Source organism: Amphibalanus amphitrite, unplaced genomic scaffold (assembly GCF_019059575.1).
Source record: "Amphibalanus amphitrite isolate SeventyFive unplaced genomic scaffold, NRLGWU_Aamphi_draft 001067F_arrow, whole genome shotgun sequence".
NCBI classification, from domain to species: Eukaryota; Metazoa; Arthropoda; class Thecostraca; order Balanomorpha; family Balanidae; genus Amphibalanus; species Amphibalanus amphitrite.
This window is the reverse complement of record NW_024882561.1, coordinates 233,208-250,518: the sequence shown is the minus strand read 5'-3', so window position 1 is coordinate 250,518 and position 17,311 is coordinate 233,208. Positions and strand designations below refer to the sequence as shown.

Sequence of the window (17,311 nt, the reverse complement as noted above, 5' to 3'; positions counted from 1 at the left end):
GCACACGAGCCATATGATAACCAGCTGGTATGCGAGCAAAAAGCAGGGCTGTTGCAAAAAGGTCTACTTAGTCGTGAATTTGTGCGTCACATTAGAATGTGCCGACTGAATTCTGTCACTGTAACATGGACAACGCACGTGGAGAATAAAACAAAAATCCTGAAAAAGCCACAATACCTAACCTAAACTAAAACGATATATCAAAAAGTGTTAATGACATGTCAACAAACCGATGGGATATCAATTAGCCGATAACTGATGGAGTGCCGCGCCACCCCATCAGGGTGTTGCGCCCAGTGACTGCCGGCTAAACCGGGAGCCCCACGATCTTGACACGTCTCGGCCCAGTCTGGACAGACCGAGACTGAGCTGGAGAGAGCGTCAGAGGGCCGGTAGAGCGGTGGGTGGGGCGGGCGGGCGCTGACAGACAGCCGCCCCCGGCGCCGCCGCGGGGTTTCATCAGGGTCTGAGCAGCGCCAGGGTGTGTAGGGAGAATGTACGAACATTCTGTCGCTGGAAAGTACTGAATAGACGTCACGGCTACAATGGTAGTGCTCCGCAGTAGCGGCGGAACACCTTCAATTAAAGGGGGGCACTGCCGACTTTTGGTCCCATTCTTTCCATGCAACGCCCATAGGACTAACGTTAAAATGCCAAAAGCAAAGGGGGGCACGGTGCCCCGGTGCCCTCCCCGTTCCGCCGCCTATGGTGCTCCGAGAGGTGTCAGCGAGTGTGGCGACTGAACGATCTTGCTGGAACATTATAGCTTTCCCGTCAGTACTCGTATAACTATCTTGGATTGACTTTTAACGGCGCAACTCGGTGATGCAGGGGACACGAGAAACCAGAACTTTCAGTTTCAGATGGGAAGGGAGAGCCAGACCAACCAGCCTACCGACCGACCAGCCTACCTACCGACCGGCCGCCCTGGCAGCTGGCAGGGCCGCGCTGAGCCGTCGGCGGCGTCTCGCTTCTCTTGGCAGACGGGGGACGGTCGGCGGCCAGCGGGCCCCGTCCCAGCCCGGCCCGGCCCGGGTGCGGTTAAAAATATGATAAAACAGGCCACCGCCACTGGCGACCGCCGGGACGGACCACGGCTCCAGCCCTGTGGTCACCGAGGGCAGAGGACTCTGATACTGTCTGATGAAGGTGCTGGTGATGGATGCGAAAGTAGTCCTCACATCTGAAGTCATCTCTCACAGTTCACATGAAAGGGAAATTGTAAAAAGGAATCCAAAGGCATTGGACTACCAGCATAAGGCCAACAACATTGCAGTGCCCAGCGCAGACGAAAAGTGAACACCACCGACCGGTTTCGACTTCACAGCTTGTCGTTGATCAATTAGGTATGCTTTGAGGCTGGAAAAACACTTTGAACGAAGAACCACCATATTTTGGTCGACGCGACGGTGCCAGCGTTAAGGGTACATGTATGTAGTCACGGCTAGTACAGATCACTGAGTACCAGATCACTGAGGCCACATAATTGGTGCAACTGTCATAAGATTTCTATGCAGCTGGTCCCACCACAAGGATCGGGAGGCACGCCTAAGGCCAAACGATGGGCGAAAGTGACCGGGCATCCTGGAGTAGCCTACCAAGGTCGGCACACATGCCAATACCGGTATTATCACGAATACCAGTCCTCGCGGACATCCCCGCAATACCTACCGCCCACTCAGCTTGATGGCCTTGTACTTGGATCCCGCAAAGGGGCCGTTATCTCAGTGAGACTTTTCCTTCAAAGCTAATCCGTCTCGTTCTGGATCAGGTTAGTGGGACGGCGCCAAAAGTGTAGCGGTTACTGGTTACATTATCGATGAGTCCAATGCTGCAGGCGGGTTAATAACGGTTTATGCCAATTTGAGAGCAAGGGCATAAATGTCGATGCTTGCGATATATGTCATCAACGATACGTCAATGTTAGTGTGACGGCGCCAACAGTGTAGCGGTTTCTGGTAACATTATCGATTTCATGGCCAATTTCAACGTCACACAACGTTACACCCGGTTTGGATCCTAATTAATTGCGCCATGTCCATAAACTTGTCGAAAGCTAATGTCAGTATCGCTATTTTGCTGGCCATGTAACTTTCAAGCCATACAGTCGTACAGTAGCAGTTAAAGATACACTTTCCTGGAGCAGTGCCGTTCACTGTCTTCAAAAAGCAAACCGACGCTGAATTAGCATCGTATAAGGCGCCCTACACCGTCCATTATTCCATCTCACGCGCCGCGCTCCTACCACTCGCACACGCTCACAATCACGGTAATTCGAGCCGCGCCGCCAGCCGCCGCTCCCCGACGGCGCGTGCTGGCAGGGTGGACCTCTCACCAGGGTCACTCGGGTTGACCAGAGTCGCCGCTCGCTGTCACAGCGTCCCAAATCCAGCGGCGACGCCCGCCCGCTGCCAGGTTTGTGTCATCCTCAGATGGGATCGTGTGTTGCATGGACAGCGGCGAGCGACGGCGGATTAGGTTGCGAAAATAGCACCGGTTGGGGGGGGGGGGGGGGGTGCGAAATCGACGACTGGACGAGAGCCTTCTAAGCGATAAGTGCTGAGGTCTCACAGACAGCACCGTAGCTGTTTTCACAGCTCGGCGCGCCCTGGTATGGGTGACGCCGGCGGCCCTGGGACTCGCTGCCAGCAGCCGTGAGGCAGAGAAACACCGCCCGCGGCCGGAGCTGGCTGGCTGGGCCGACAGCGCCGATCCACCGGGCTGCGGCGCCAGGACCCACCCTCCCCACAGAGCTGTCAGCTGTCAGCTGTCACTGACAGGGAGCACTGCTGGACGGGACGCACCAGGGACGGCGCTGGTCTACGATTTCCAGCATTCGACTGGCGGGCGCAGCGAGTTTGTCCGTGCGGTGCGGGTTGGCCGGAGATTCGATATCGTTGGCTCGGAGCGTGTTGCATTGGTAGCCGCGTGTTGTAGTCACCTGTGCTCCGAATTCCAGACCATATCAACAATGTTATGATGCAGACATTCTATGAATTTCATTTTTCTTTCATTCCATAAATGGAGAAGACTGCAATACAGAATGATGCCAAAAGGAAGACAAGCTGCAAATTCTTTAGAACCTCGCAGCCACCCGCTGTCGGAGCTGTGAATTTACGGCCGGTGTTCTATGAGGCGGCCCTCTGGGTCGGAGGGCTGAGCTGGCGCGGGGGTTGGCGGCCGTTCAACAATGCGCCGGCGCGGCCCCATTCCCCGCACTGCCGCGGCGGTGGCAGTGTCAGACGGCGCGAGACTCTGGGTCGGCAAGACACGGTCACGGCCACAGCGACACGGGGAATATACGGCACAACACGCCGGTACGACACAGCGCGGTACAACACGGCTACGGCCATAACACACGGGGAGGCACGGCACAACACAGTACGACACAGCACAGCACGGTACAACACGGCTACGGCCAAAGCAGCACGGGGAAGACACGGCACAACCAGTACGACACAGTGCGGTACAACACGGTCACGGCCACAACACACGGGGAAGACACGGCACAACACAGTACGACACAGCGCGGTACGGTCACGGCCACAGCCACACGGGGAAGACACGGCACAACACAGTACGACACAGTGCGGTACAACACGGCTACGGCCAAAGCAGCACGGGGAGATACGGCACAACACAGTACGACACAGTGCGGTACAACACGGCTACGGCCAAAGCAGCACGGCGAGATACAGCAGAATAAAACACAACACGGTACGGTCATAGCCACAGCAGTACGAGGGGATACAACCTAACGCGGGCACGGCCCTAGTTCCTCGGGGAGATGTAACTAACCACAATACAACGCTGCGCCCCGCAATATTTACAATATTGTACACCACGCTACACTTGTCACAGGTGAGAGCACCACTGACAGCACCACTCAACGCAATGCTTTCACAGTCAGCCAGCTGCATACGTCAGGATCGCAGCACAAAAGGGATGATCAACACCATTCGAGTTCCTAGAGCCTACGGGGAACCCTTGAATACAACACCAGGGAACTGAAGTCAGCAAACGGTATCATCGGAACTGCAGACATAATCTCAACTCACAGGTAGTAACCTATCAGCGGATCAGCTGAGTATCAGAGTCTCAGAACCCGGTGGGTCATCCAGCGTTAGCGCCTCTCAGTGAGGGCAGAGGACCACCATTGTTGATCGGGGAGAGGCCAGAGGGCCGAGCCGGCCGCTGCTGTTATTGGCCACGGCCCAGTTCGGCTCCGCTCGATTTCAGAAGCGGTGGAACACACGATGTGTGTGCCGTCTCACCCCAGTGCGAATCCCAAGGCCAAGAGCATGCGCCGGCCAGATGATCGCGTGTTGTGGCTTCGCCTGCCATTATCGGAGCAGCCGTCGAAGAGAACCATCTCGCTCGCATGCGTGCTGAATGAGCAACCACAGTTGCAGTTCTTTTGAGTAACAGAGTTGTTGGATGATCTGATCATGAAAGTGAATCTCTTTTCATTGCTGGACACCTGCCAAACTCTGGCTGCGAGGTATGTTGTAACCAACAGCTCAGTGGCAGCAAAACTTGCAGCATGAAATCAGGTTCTTTTTCATTCAAGGCCGCAGCTTTTAGCAGCCGACAGACCCAGAGTTGCGGAATCGCTTTGACAACCTCGCATGCAAATCGATGGTGCAATGGTCGGTAGCATCGAAGCACATCGTTTGGTGAATTAATCAAACGTGAATAAGCCAGCAAGGTATTCAATCAATCAGGCTGCTTCAAATAATGCTAACTGAGAAGTGAGCGTAATTTTCCATCGTTTGTGTAGAAAAGCGACGGTACGCAAACACGACCGTGTTCACTAATAAACACGGTTACTCAGTCATCAGCGGGTCCTGGCTCACCTGCGCAGATGAGCAAGAAACGAACACTGATGAGAAATCCGCAAATGCCAGGGTCACTATACCACAACTTATTCAGGGGATATTGCAAGCCTCGTCTGAGAGCTTAACTTTGAGACGCTCATTCCGACACACAGTGAAGATACCGCACGTGATTTGCTCAACCCTGCCGGATGAAAATAAAGTCGCAGCTTCTGCTGTCTTACCCCAGTGACCCAGCCCAGCCCCGGTGTCTGCGTCAGTATGACAGTATGATACAGTCAGTATGACACAGTGTCCCAAAATTATATTTTGGCTTGGGTGTCAGAGGGGAATATTCGTCACTATAAAGAGGGCTGAGAGTGGAAATTGCCAGTTAGAAGAGTACAAAAAAGAGCAAAAAAACAGATACCAACAATTAATTTGTGAGTGTTGGAGGATGTGGGAGCTGCCTTAAAAGATCATTGAATCGAATATGGAGGGAGGTACGAAGTGCACGCATATGCTCTTAATTGGTAAACTAGGGAGTGAAAAAATCGCTCTGGAAAATTGTGAGAGTGGAAAATTATTTTGATTTGGATGTTACTTCCCACCCAAACTGGCAAATTTTGGGACACTGGCATGACACAGTCCTGGTGTCCCGGTGTCCAAGTCCCGGTGTCTGTGTCAGTCTAGCCCAAACTCCAAGGGACCGTGGGTGATCTGAGCTAACCAGTGAACGTTGAACACTCACGGGGCGATGTCCGCTGAATCGTCTCCAGCAGGCTCCGACGAGCACCGCTTGTGCCTGCCGAGCCAGTTGCCGGACTTGACGCGCTCTGAAACACAATCAGCAGGCACTGCTGAGAACACAGATGCCCACGCTGAGACGGCACGTGGGACTAACACCAGCACCAAGCGCACTCAGCAGAGCACACCGGCACACTGGCCGACCGCCGTTTGGAGATACGGAGACAGAACGGATTCACGGGTGATAGCAACTGAGAGCCGCAGCGGAGGGGAGCGTAGCGCACGCCGGCCGGTCCTTCATGGCCCGAACGGGTGCCGGAGAGGGAGTGTTCTCCCCTCTCGAATTCCGAGCCCGACATACGACACCAAACATATTGGTAGTCGGCAACGCAGGGGGTGGCACCGGTCGCCAGTGACACACTCCAGCCATGGCTGTATCGGCAACTCCATCCGTCCCCACCGCGGCTTCCGGTCGACCTCTGTTGACTCCGGTCCCACCCCTCCGCCTTGCGTTGTTTGCTTTGGACGCCGGCAGCCTCATCAATGAACTCATCATACTTGGCGAGGAGAGGAGAGGGGTTTGTGAACCAGCGGGAGGGAGGCTGATGCGGGCCGTAGCGAGGACGACGGAAGGTCATCGGGCGGAAGTACGCCTGGCGATAAGTTACCCTGATATTTACCTCCCAGTGGAGAGAAAATAGACAGGAAAATATGAATAAGTAATAATCACATCGCATATAATCAACTAGCAGGGACGATGTGCGAGTTAACGAGGGCGACAACAGCCGGCGAGCCAACCCAGCTTACCACAGGCGGCGGCGGCCATGGCGGCGCCTCTCCGGGCGGGTCAGGTCGGGTCGGGTCGGGTCAGGTCGGGTCGACACAGTGCGCTCTCCGCGCGGCTCGCGACACAGCCGGGGCGGCGCCGACTGCCGGGGGCGGCGCGGTGCGGCCGCTGGCGGCCCGGTGCCCGGCCCGGCGCCCGGTGACAGAAATAGACGGCGCGTCGGTACCGGCGGCGGCGGACGGGGCGACCGCCGCGCGCCGCGGCACAGCGCAAAGGGGACAAACGCTGGACGGGCTACGGCCTACGGGTTCCCTTGGGTGAATGGGAAATAGGGTTACAGTGAACCACATGTAATTTGTTGATCCCAATGCAGTTGAGAATCGCTTACCATTTAGGTCGATGTTTGCGACTGGATGCGCTCGATCAAACCTATGCATTAAAGTCTGATGCTGCAGACAATGCTATGTTTATTAATGAAAATAAACATTTTTTGCCTTATCAACTTATAATAGCATATCATGGGGGGAGGGTGGAGCCAGGGAGGACAACGTGGAAATATTTATTCATAGATAGACAGATACCTACATGAGTTGACTAGACAAAGGACAAGAATTAACTTCAGTACCTAAGCACAAGTCACAAAACTGCAACCTGATGTCAATCCTTTTCAACAAGTGTGCACTGTGCACCATACATGAGGACTTGAAAAAAGGATGGATATACAAAAAAATCATCTACTGTCTGCCTGATTTAGGAAATATGCCCAAACCTGAGGATCTTGCCAAATATTTGTCAAATTCAATTATATCAAGACACTTTCATGAAATATAATAAATAAATCAAATTCAATAATCAAACCAATTTAACCTGAGGCACTATCTTGAGGACAGCAAAATTGTAGAACAAAATATGATTCCATTGCACTTGTTGGCTTAAATAAATAAACATTTCCAACCTACAAGTGCTGATAGATTGAGTTATGAATGAATGAGGAATTCCCCCTTTACCCAGGCATCAGCCAATGTTGCTGAAATTGTATAAATTATATCACATAAAATGAAAAACATCAAGACGCTTTCTTAACCTTATTTACATGGCAAAACGGCCGGGCGTCACCAACGAGGCAGAAGGCATAGCATGAGGACTTTTGAAAATTAGACAGCCTCAAAGGGAAAAGTGTCCTGCTATATCCAAATTTTGTATAATAATGGACCCAAACATGACTAGAATTTCAATGTGTATTGTGTAGACTAATTGCTTATCTTACAAGTTACGACAGAGTTTCTTTGTTGTGTAACTTTGTACGAGCTGAAGCCTGAAAGTTGAAACTGATTTTTTTAGATATCAATATCAATAACATGTCAATTATGTGTATCGTGTAAACAACAAATCGTGAGTAAAAGTTGATGGACCATCGGCTTACCTTTCTGCTCGGTAAAAATGAAAAACTTAAAAAAAAATCAGCCTGTAATCCCCATTAAACGCTTCGTCTAAGTGGTTTGTTTACATCGTAACGCACAACAAACCACAACAAACGTCGGAATGCGTCGATCAGATTTGTCGACACTGCGCCAAAAAATATTGTTCTAATCACTGTAAGCGGCTATCACAAGCAGATAGCGGGAAAGTTTTGAAAGCTTTCATTCGAGTATTCGGCATTCTTAGGACGCAAATAATTTGTATATTTACATTTAAGAAACTAAAAGTGTTCCAAATTGCAGTGTTTCTATAAGATATTTATCCATTTTTTCAGCGATAGCGTGCATCATCGCTTATTTTTGAACAGGTGGAGTAACGTAACTGTTTCTTCTTAGAAAGCGTAGCCCCATGATTCTTGAGTACGCCCTCAGATACAAACTTGAGCGCAGACGGTAGGTAGGTATGGACATAGGTAGGTAGGGAAGGGATTTGAGTTGGTGGGCGGTGTATTTGTTGATTTGAATAATGGCAACAGCAACTAGTTGGCAGTGACAACTGCGTTGTTTTCAGAGAAGCAAGGCCCTAAAAACAGAGAGATCACTGCCACCTTTGGCATGAGCCATTACCCCCCATACCTACCGGCAGTCAGAGTTGGAGTCTGTTGTTGAAATATCAATATGAGTCATTTATTTATGCTCTTATTGCCATCTTGATTGATTCTTGATAACATTTTCATTTGGCTAACATTGTTTCCTTACTTCCAGAAGCACATTTGGGCAGCCTGTATCAATTATCAAGGAAATACTGCTTGAATTGATCAGACAGCAAACTTGAGCTACTGTGACCTACGTACCTCATTGCATCAAACTACATTTATCAGCGGTTAGGTAGGTAAGTCAGCTCAACTTAAAGAGGTTGCACCTATATGGCCTATTATGGATTTATCACACACAAGCTTCTTGGTTGCATGTGCTTTGGTTTTAGTCATGCAATGAATTACAAGCAATTAAGTCATAGTTTTGGACTTTGGAGTTTTGTGCCTGCTTCAGTTGATCTCTGCTCACCATCCTGATTTACCTATCCAAGACTACCTGTACAACATAGGAGTCAGGAGTGAGTATGCATCCAAAACTGCAATCATCTGGTAGTATAAGAAGCAAGCTGAAGCATGCCTTAGGAAAGCTAGTCCCAGTCCCATATCACTGATCCAAAATTGGTTTTGAAGGTTTAGTTGGTAATTCAATTAGATATGTCACACCTAATATTTTAGTCAATTCAGCTGCTCAGATATGCTTGAATCATGTTATTACAGATCGTTACAGATTCATTTCTCCTCATAAGCTGTAATTGATTTGTCCTGCATTTTCAGGGAAACATATTATTCAACACCTTCCTTCACAATGAACTGATTCCATGCACTATTTGCCTCCATGAAGTTGTCCCATGCCCTAACACATTTGATTTTTGTCTTAGAGCATGTTGAAGTTTGCATTGCACAACTGGCTTGTGTGAATGCTTTTTTGCATGCAATATTCAGTCAAGGAGCAATGATTGTTAGAGCTGTATTTGTGTTGTTGCAGTGCTTGCTTTTGCTTCATAGCAGTTCACATATTATTCAGGAAGTCAAGGATTGACTGGCTGCTTCACCATGGCTCCTCAGGCTGAACCACAAAAAGGTATGTTTTGGTGTTTTGTCTTAGTTTTTGTTATCCATTGTGTGCTTCTGTTGTGCCTCGACTTGATTACTGATTGATCGATATCATATAGTGCTGGAAATGTCCCTTTCAGGCATTAATTTGCACTCAACTAGAGTTTTTGTTTTTGCTAATAGTTTGTTGCATTTCCAGTTCACCATCTAGTGATATGCAATGCATTATTACTGAGAATGGAACTCAGAATGAGTAATTTTGATAATGCTCTTTGAGTTATGGCAGCTCTGGTAATTTTATGCCCTAAAAGCCCTAAAATCCTACTGGCTTTACCAGCCCTCCCTGCCGTTCACCTCGTACGTCCGCTATGAGCTGTCTCTCTGACTGTGTGCTCTCCCTGTGGCCAGCTGAGAATTTGATGAACATGAAGGCGCTGATTCTGGTGGGCGGGTTCGGCACGCGTCTCCGCCCGCTGACGCTGTCGCGGCCCAAGCCGCTGGTCGAGTTCGCCAACAAGCCGCTCGTCCTGCACATGATCGGTGAGAAATGGGCCGCGTCCGGCGCTCAGTCGGTTTGTTGGCGCCGGGGGGGGGGGGGGGGGACGGACAGAGTACTCAGTCCTGAGTCCGTCATTGATGCAGTCTTTGGGACATTTTTTACTTTCACTCGCACATGACTTATTGCTTCGATTTTTGTGCGTTTGTCACATTTCCCGATGGACTTATGAACGTATTTAAATGTAGACCCGTGTTATGAGTATTATCGAAGAAAAGTATTTATGTAACTATTCTATTTTATCAGCCATTTCTGAGTACGATAGTGGGCATTTTTGTCGGCACTGGCGGTGCCCTGACGAAAACCTTCCGTAACTGCGTATGACCACAGGCACACGCCCGTTCTAAGAGACGCTGCGTATACCCTCACGCCCGTCCTCGGGAGGCGCTGGTGGACGCGGTGTTCTTCCTCACTCGTCTGTACGTTGTCGACATGCGGTATGACCTCACACTTGTACCTATTTTATCCTCAGAGGCGCTGGTGGACGCGGGCGTGTCGCACGTGGTGCTGGCCGTCTCGTACCGGGCAGAGCAGATGGAGCAGGAGCTCCGGCAGGAGGCCGAAAAGGTGGGTATCGGAGACGCGTCGGGGCGGACTGCGCCATACAACGTCGGAGGTACGGAAAAATCCACTTAGACCTTACTTCGTCAGCGGAGTTGAGCTGTTGCAGTTCGGTGCGGCATGGCACTATCATGATTCATGGCCAGTGATTTCTAAATTGGAATGCATACAGTTGGGTGTCGAATCGAGGGTCCCGTTGTAAATGGCGCGGTGGACGCAATACCTATTCCTCGTCTTCGGCCATTTGAGCGTTCCAAGAGAAACCCCAGAATGTAGGATTCATAATCACTAGGTAGTGGTTTTATCAGCCTGGGTTCGGATTATGTATAAAGCAGCTGACACGTCATGAATTTCAGCTTCGGCCAGTTAGTTGTCGGTTATTGTGGTGTCATGGGGTGTGCGTCGCAGATCACATCGCGTTTTGTTCCGCTCACTCAGCACAGCTGTGTTTGTGTTACTCGGCAGCCCTGGAGCGTCGGCTCTGAACTGTGCCCTGCGCCCGGATCATCAGTGTATATCCTGCTCTGTCCAAAATAGGATGTCCTTCTTGTGTACCCCGGTGGTGGCTGTCGCGCCATGAGCTGTGACGCCGGGCTGATTTCATGGTCTCACGTCGGCAACGCGAACTCCAGCTGAATGACGCCATTCGCTCGGGGACTCGGAACCAGTACCGATAACAGGCGCAGCACCGATAACGCAGGGTGCGCCGTTACGAAACAACGGTGCAGCTACTGATTACCCGGGCGTGCTTGAGTCAGTTGGAATTCTCTCGAATGTCGCCTGATACTATTATTATGTCGTACGGTAAAAATTGGAGCTGCGCAGACGCAGGATTCATGCTTTTAATTTGCTGAAATTTAGTTGTGTACTTCAATGGAATCCGCCTCCAGAAAGCTTGGACCTTTTTCAAAACTTTACTTTGATTACCCGTACTTATTATCTTGAAGTTGTCTAGATTGACAACTTCCTTCGCTGATAGCTTGATGTCTGGGCGAAATCGCAGCATTTGATCACGTCTTAAATGTCCCCGTTATCCCCGAGGAGGCCTTATTTTGGCGGCGCGTTTCATGACTCATTTACGGTCCCCTCATTGACCTCGAGCCGCCAGTGGGCTCCTTGAGATTGTGCAGGACAACTGCGTCATAGTGCTAACTGCCGGAACTCCGTTATATTTAGAGCATATGGTGAAACGTTATGGGCTTGTTAGTTGTTAGCTGATAGATCATCGACGTATTGTTATTTGGTAAGCATATTTGAAAAATGCGTGACGTAAGAAAGCGTCACCAAGGTTGATCGTCTCATGCTTACCAGAATAACGTCACATCATTCCACCTTTCGTAGTCCTTATAATCCCCGGAATGTCACAAATGGCACACTAAACACCCAGCGTGTAAAAAAGCACAGGAGGCATTTTGCGAGTGTCCACGCTTTCATGACGAAATGCTTGTGTTTTGTCATGTCAGTACCCGAACATATCGTGTAATCCGAGACATTCCAAAGCTAGGCAAACAAAAATTAGCAAAACTTGTTGTCAGCACACGAATCGACGTATGTATATTGCCCTTGTCCCTCCGTGGTGCTCATAGGAACCATTTCTGAGCCGACAAGGCCGAACACCTGTTCACTTCCCACAAGTGTGCGACATCTGAAAAAAAAAACAGGCATGTCAGTCTCATGTTTATTCGTAATAAAGTAATTGTTGTCCATTGCTGTCATATTTGTCTTGTGAGGCATGAAAAAACAAAATGTTTGAAAATTTGTCGCCTTTTAAACACAGAGTATGCAGCATAGTGCATACAGCGCATACTGCATAGTGCATATGCTTGCGATGAACCTTTATTGTCTCCAACACCATAAATCTAACCCGGTATCACCCACCCCCTCTGTTCACAGCTGGGTGTCCAGATCACGTTCTCGCTGGAGACAGAGCCGCTGGGCACGGCCGGCCCGCTGGCCCTGGCCAGGGACATCCTGGCTTCCAACGACGAGCCGTTCTTCGTGCTCAACTCGGACATCATCTGCAACTTTCCGTTCAGGGATATGGTCAGCTTCCACCGCAACCACGGCAAGGAGGGCACCATTGTGGTGAGTGTGGCGCTGGTGAAGAGCGCTGGTGCAGCGTCGGTGTAGGCCACTGATGGAGGATCATGCTGTTGCGTCATTTATTGATTAAAGTCTTTGAAGTGTCGTTGTATAAGGTTTGTCTTCGATTTGAAAACCGAATGCCACGCATGTTTGGTTACATTTGATTACGGTTATGGCCTAGTTGCTGTTTTCTGTTTTGCTTAGACCGCGAGTAGATATAGACGCATCGAGAAATCTAAACGTATTGCAAATTTGTCCTTGCATGCCACTCAACCCAACCCAACCTTTGCGTTTGCTGACCCGTGCCCTCACTCTGCCACCACAGGTGACCAAGGTCGAGGAGCCCTCTAAATACGGTGTTGTCTGCTACGACGAGAGAGGCCGCATTGAGCGGTTCGTCGAGAAGCCGCAGGAGTTTGTTTCCAACAAAATTAACGCCGGACTGTACATCTTCAACACATCGATCCTGGACAGAATTCAGGTGAGTTGTGACAGGCAGGGAAAGCAGAAGCTGTTCGTCAATGACGACATAATGCACCGATCAGTAGCCGATCAGTCTCTTATACGCCAGCGTTGTTTATTTACGGGTGCTTCTCGTGAAAACAATGCTTCGTCGCCATGTGATATTAATAGAAGATATGACTTATTTGTATATCTTCCTCTGCAGCTGCTTGCAAGCTATCTGCCTTTAGCTCCCACCCATGACCCACCACTCTGTGTCTATGTTAACCTAACCTGTACCGTTTCCCGCCTCGCGTCCAGCTGCGTCCGACCAGCATCGAGAAGGAGATCTTCCCCGTGATGGCCGAGGACGGTAATCTGTTCAGCTTCGAGCTGCAGGGCTTCTGGATGGACGTCGGACAGCCCAAGGACTTCCTCACCGGCATGTGCATGTACCTGACGTCGCTCAAGACCAAGGATCCGTCGCTGCTGTACAAGGGGGACGGCGTGGCCAGCGGGGTGATGGTGGTGAGTGCCGAGCGGGGGACCGAGCGGTTCAGGGTGTGGATGAGAAAAGAGGATTTGGGCTGGGCTGTGTATGGAGCAGTATTGTATTTTTATTAACCTCCCCCTGGCAACTAGCAGGGTGTATACTGTATATCGAGTGTACCACGAAGTTACACGTGCCACGATCGTCGCAGTTAACGTCTTTCCACAGTTAATATAGAAAAAAACGTAATCTAACTTGATCTAACCTTACATACAACCTACAACCTACAATTTCTGCTGTGGCATATATGATTTGTGGAGTATATGAATGCTCCCCCCCCTGACCGTTCTGACCTCTGGTCCTCGCTCCAGGACCCTACGGCGCGGATAGGCAAGAACTGCAAGATCGGCCCGAACGTCACCATCGGGCCGGACGTCATTATCGAGGACGGTGTGCGCATCAAGCGCGCCACCGTGATGCGAGGAGCCCACATCAAATCGCACTCGTGGATCGAGAACTCGATCGTCGGCTGGCGCTGCGTCGTAGGACGATGGGTGAGAGTTGGCGAGATGGTGGGAATTGTAGGCGTGGTGGGAGACCGCGATATAGCAAAGGGGCGTTTAACATCTGCAGTTTCGGAAGCGTCCATCCAAAATTCCAACAACGCGGCATGTCATTGACCTCTATCAGCACCAAAATAGGCCACTACAAAGCCCTCAGCGAGCTCAATGCAAGATAACTTTACTAATAATTTAGACCTACAAGAAAGGAAAAAAGGACCTGTCGCATGAATCTTCAATCCAGAATGTTATAGCTATTCGACTGCAAACGACTTACAAACCTTGATATGTTGCAACTGGAGACTGTTGAACTATTTGTCCCAGTTGTACCTTACCAACCGTTCCCGTACGCCCCTCCCCGATCTCGTCCCCGGTTTCTGACCCCTCCCAAGGCTATAGAACTCCAGGTAAGGACACCAGCCGTTTGACCTTGAACGCCGCCGGCCGGCCGATGACGTCATTGGAGGCAAGCCGGCTCGGCGGACACATCGGGCGAATGCATAAAGGAGGGGCGTTGGAACGTTGCGGGAGCCGGAGAGATCTTCTAATGTGGTTGCATACCACCATTGTTATGCTGATTGATCTACAGACTGCAGTCTTATAAACCTCGATGCATCCTAGGCCTGGATGGTGCGTACATTCGTAGAACGATCACTCCGTCCGACGTCCATGGTCGAAGCTGTATGTATCTAAAGACACTAAGACGAGTGCAATAACGGCGACCCGATCCCGTCTCTGGCGAATCCAGAGGGGTCGTAACTCGTAAGGACCCAGGCCGAATCTGACCGTCTATTTTTAGGGAAACGGGGTGGGTGAATCGACAACCGATGGTTTAAGAGATGATTCGAGAAAGGATCCCATCGTCGATTGTTGTTTGACAGACAACGCATGTTGTACTGAGCGTTTAACCATCAGAGGTAATGCCTGATTACGTAGGCAAGCATAATTGGTCTGTCATATTGCTTAGGAATATAAAACCGTAATGGAAATCATTGAGGATATGATCTCTACATTACGGGAATTCACTAATTATTACGGCTCATAGGGGCACCGCCGGAGCTGCTGTTTTACCATCGGTCCCAGGCAACTCCAGGGAGCTGCAGTACCCGGCGGCCAAAGCGGCCACCTCGTCGACTCGCAGGTCCTGTGGGATTCCGTGATGCTTCAGTGCTTCACCCACAGAAGCACGGGTCACAGCAGTAGGATGTGGGGTCAGGAGTCTGTCCGCCTTTTCATTGTAGGTACGTAGGTACGTACAACGTATGCGGCGCCTGGTCCCGCCGAAGCTCGGTATCGACCGTGACTTCATTCAGACTTATTCACAACTGGCGGATAAGGAAGCGGTCTTGGACACTGCGGGGGCTAACCTCAAAAAGTTTTTTTTCCGAATTAATTTAAAAAAAGAAGCTCGGATTTCGATTTCTTGCGCACTGCTGTGCAGTGTGATTAACCAACATTTCCTCAGAATAGTTGTGAAGTTTTCTTTTATTCTCGAAAAGCGATTTCGGGCGCTGCCCCGATTGTGGGGGAAGACATTTGCCCCAAATGCCTTCCCCTGGATCCGCCAGTGGGTTGCCCGACCCCGAGCTTGACTAAAAACGTCTTCAAACACCACCAGAAACCGATGGTAAGGTGAATTTAAATCCAATAACTGATCTCTGTCTGCCCGCCTAAATATACTACACATGGTACGGCACCCGGCCCTGTCGGAGCTATGATCCGATCGTGACATTTTCGGCTTTCCCCATCCCAAGCTCGATTAGAAACGTTCTCCCTCCCCACCCGATTGCTGATGTCAATTCAAATTCAATACCTTATCTCTGTCCGCCCGCCCATAACCCATTCATTGCACACCGTTCAGCGCCCGGCCCCGCCAGAAGTATCCTAGCGCGCTGAGCAGTTGCCTCCAGCCGCGTCATCGCGAGGCCCCGCGCGGCCCATAACTGAATACATTGCGCGAATAGCCGTGTCGCCCCCCTGACCCCTCCTCTCCCGCAGGTTCGCATGGAGAACGTCACCGTACTCGGCGAGGACGTCATCGTCCAGGACGAGATCTACGTCAACGGCGGCATCGTGCTGCCGCACAAGTCGATAGCCGCCTCCGTCTCCGAGCCCCGCATCATCATGTAGTAGCGTGGTGGGAGAGGTCTGACGTCACTGGAGGACAGGTTTTGACGTCATTGGAGGACGGCTGCTAATGATCAGCTGTGTTTGACGTGATTCCGTGGCGGCGCCATTGGGTTTTACTTGCTCCAGGGCTGGCGTCTGGTGTGACGCCGTCGGTGGGGGTGGGTCGGGTCTGCCGCTGTAACTGGCGATCTGTCGTTGCGATGACGTCTCTGCGGCTGGTCCGATTCGGCGCCTCCCCGGCGGCCCAGGGGAGGTATATAATGTCCGCTGTCGCTGGGTCGGGGGGTGGTGTGGGGGCCAGTGGGGGACACTGGACCGTGCCTTTCCGGAGGTTGTGTACAAATTCAGGCGGTGCGGTGTACTGCCGTTTGTGGCGTCTGTGGCGCGCCTGGTCCACGTGTGACGTATGTGACGCACAGCGTTTCTGCGCCGTTTGGGTTCGGGTATCGGGCTGACGGGACCTCTCCTCTGAATTTTGTCGAAGTCACGATCGGTCCTCACACGTCGCGGTTTGCGGTGCGGGTGTAACGCGCACAGCACGACCGTTCCTGGGTACTCTGGTGTCTACCGGCGAACTTGACGGTTAAATCATGCGGAACTATTTAAATTTGGTGTGCGGCTTGAATGACGTGGACATTTCCTCACGGCATCAGCTCTTGACCCTCCCATGATGGGATGATTTGTAACCGGAGAATGACTGAGCTACCGAGATTGTGCATGGTTACACATTTTCCATCTGTCCTTTTGATTTTCAATGGTATTCGTTATCATGAGTGGGGTATGATTGATATATAAAGCATAATACTTTGTTCAGTTTTCCGAACTGTTGCTTGATGTTTATTTTACACGGCGTTGTATTTTGTATAGTATATTTTATTTTGTCAAGTTTCATTGCTGTGTGATGAATTATGCATGGATGCAAATTAATGGCCAAGTAGATTGTTGTAGATTTGATAAATTTTCCATCGCATTGTCTGATATGCCATTGGTGTACTGGCACAATGTATATGATGTGGTGATTATTTGATCGTCGTGCGATTGAATATACCGCGTGATGGGTTACCAACAGCGGC

General features: G+C 50.6%; 1 protein-coding gene across 22 annotated transcripts; it reads left to right on the top strand.

Annotated features, from left to right (window-relative positions):
* Positions 1–8,162: 8,162 nt before the first annotated feature.
* On the top strand, positions 8,163–17,304 carry LOC122369734 (mannose-1-phosphate guanyltransferase beta-like). Of its 22 annotated transcripts, none has more exons than XM_043344676.1 (10): positions 8,163–8,239; positions 8,532–8,654; positions 9,387–9,443; positions 9,824–9,955; positions 10,444–10,538; positions 12,426–12,617; positions 12,943–13,098; positions 13,380–13,586; positions 13,920–14,102; positions 16,107–17,304. In XM_043344676.1, exons 3-10 carry the CDS (start codon positions 9,416–9,418, stop codon positions 16,236–16,238), a joined length of 1,125 nt encoding a protein of 374 aa, XP_043200611.1. In that variant the 5' UTR covers positions 8,163–8,239; positions 8,532–8,654; positions 9,387–9,415; the 3' UTR covers positions 16,239–17,304. The 22 variants fall into 22 exon arrangements, with proteins under 22 accessions (XP_043200611.1, XP_043200605.1, XP_043200608.1 ...); XM_043344670.1 differs by having other exon boundaries at positions 9,348–9,443; XM_043344673.1 differs by having other exon boundaries at positions 8,532–8,658.
* Positions 17,305–17,311: the final 7 nt, after the last annotated feature.

Excerpts from the sequence above, each read along its gene's own strand:
- LOC122369734 (XM_043344676.1), top strand. The coding sequence starts at position 9,416 with ATGGCTCCTCAGGCTGAACCACAAAAAG. Across the intron at positions 9,956-10,443 it reads GCTCGTCCTGCACATGATCG|AGGCGCTGGTGGACGCGGGC; the intron begins GTGAGAAATGGG and ends TTTTATCCTCAG. Across the intron at positions 10,539-12,425 it reads TCCGGCAGGAGGCCGAAAAG|CTGGGTGTCCAGATCACGTT; the intron begins GTGGGTATCGGA and ends CTCTGTTCACAG.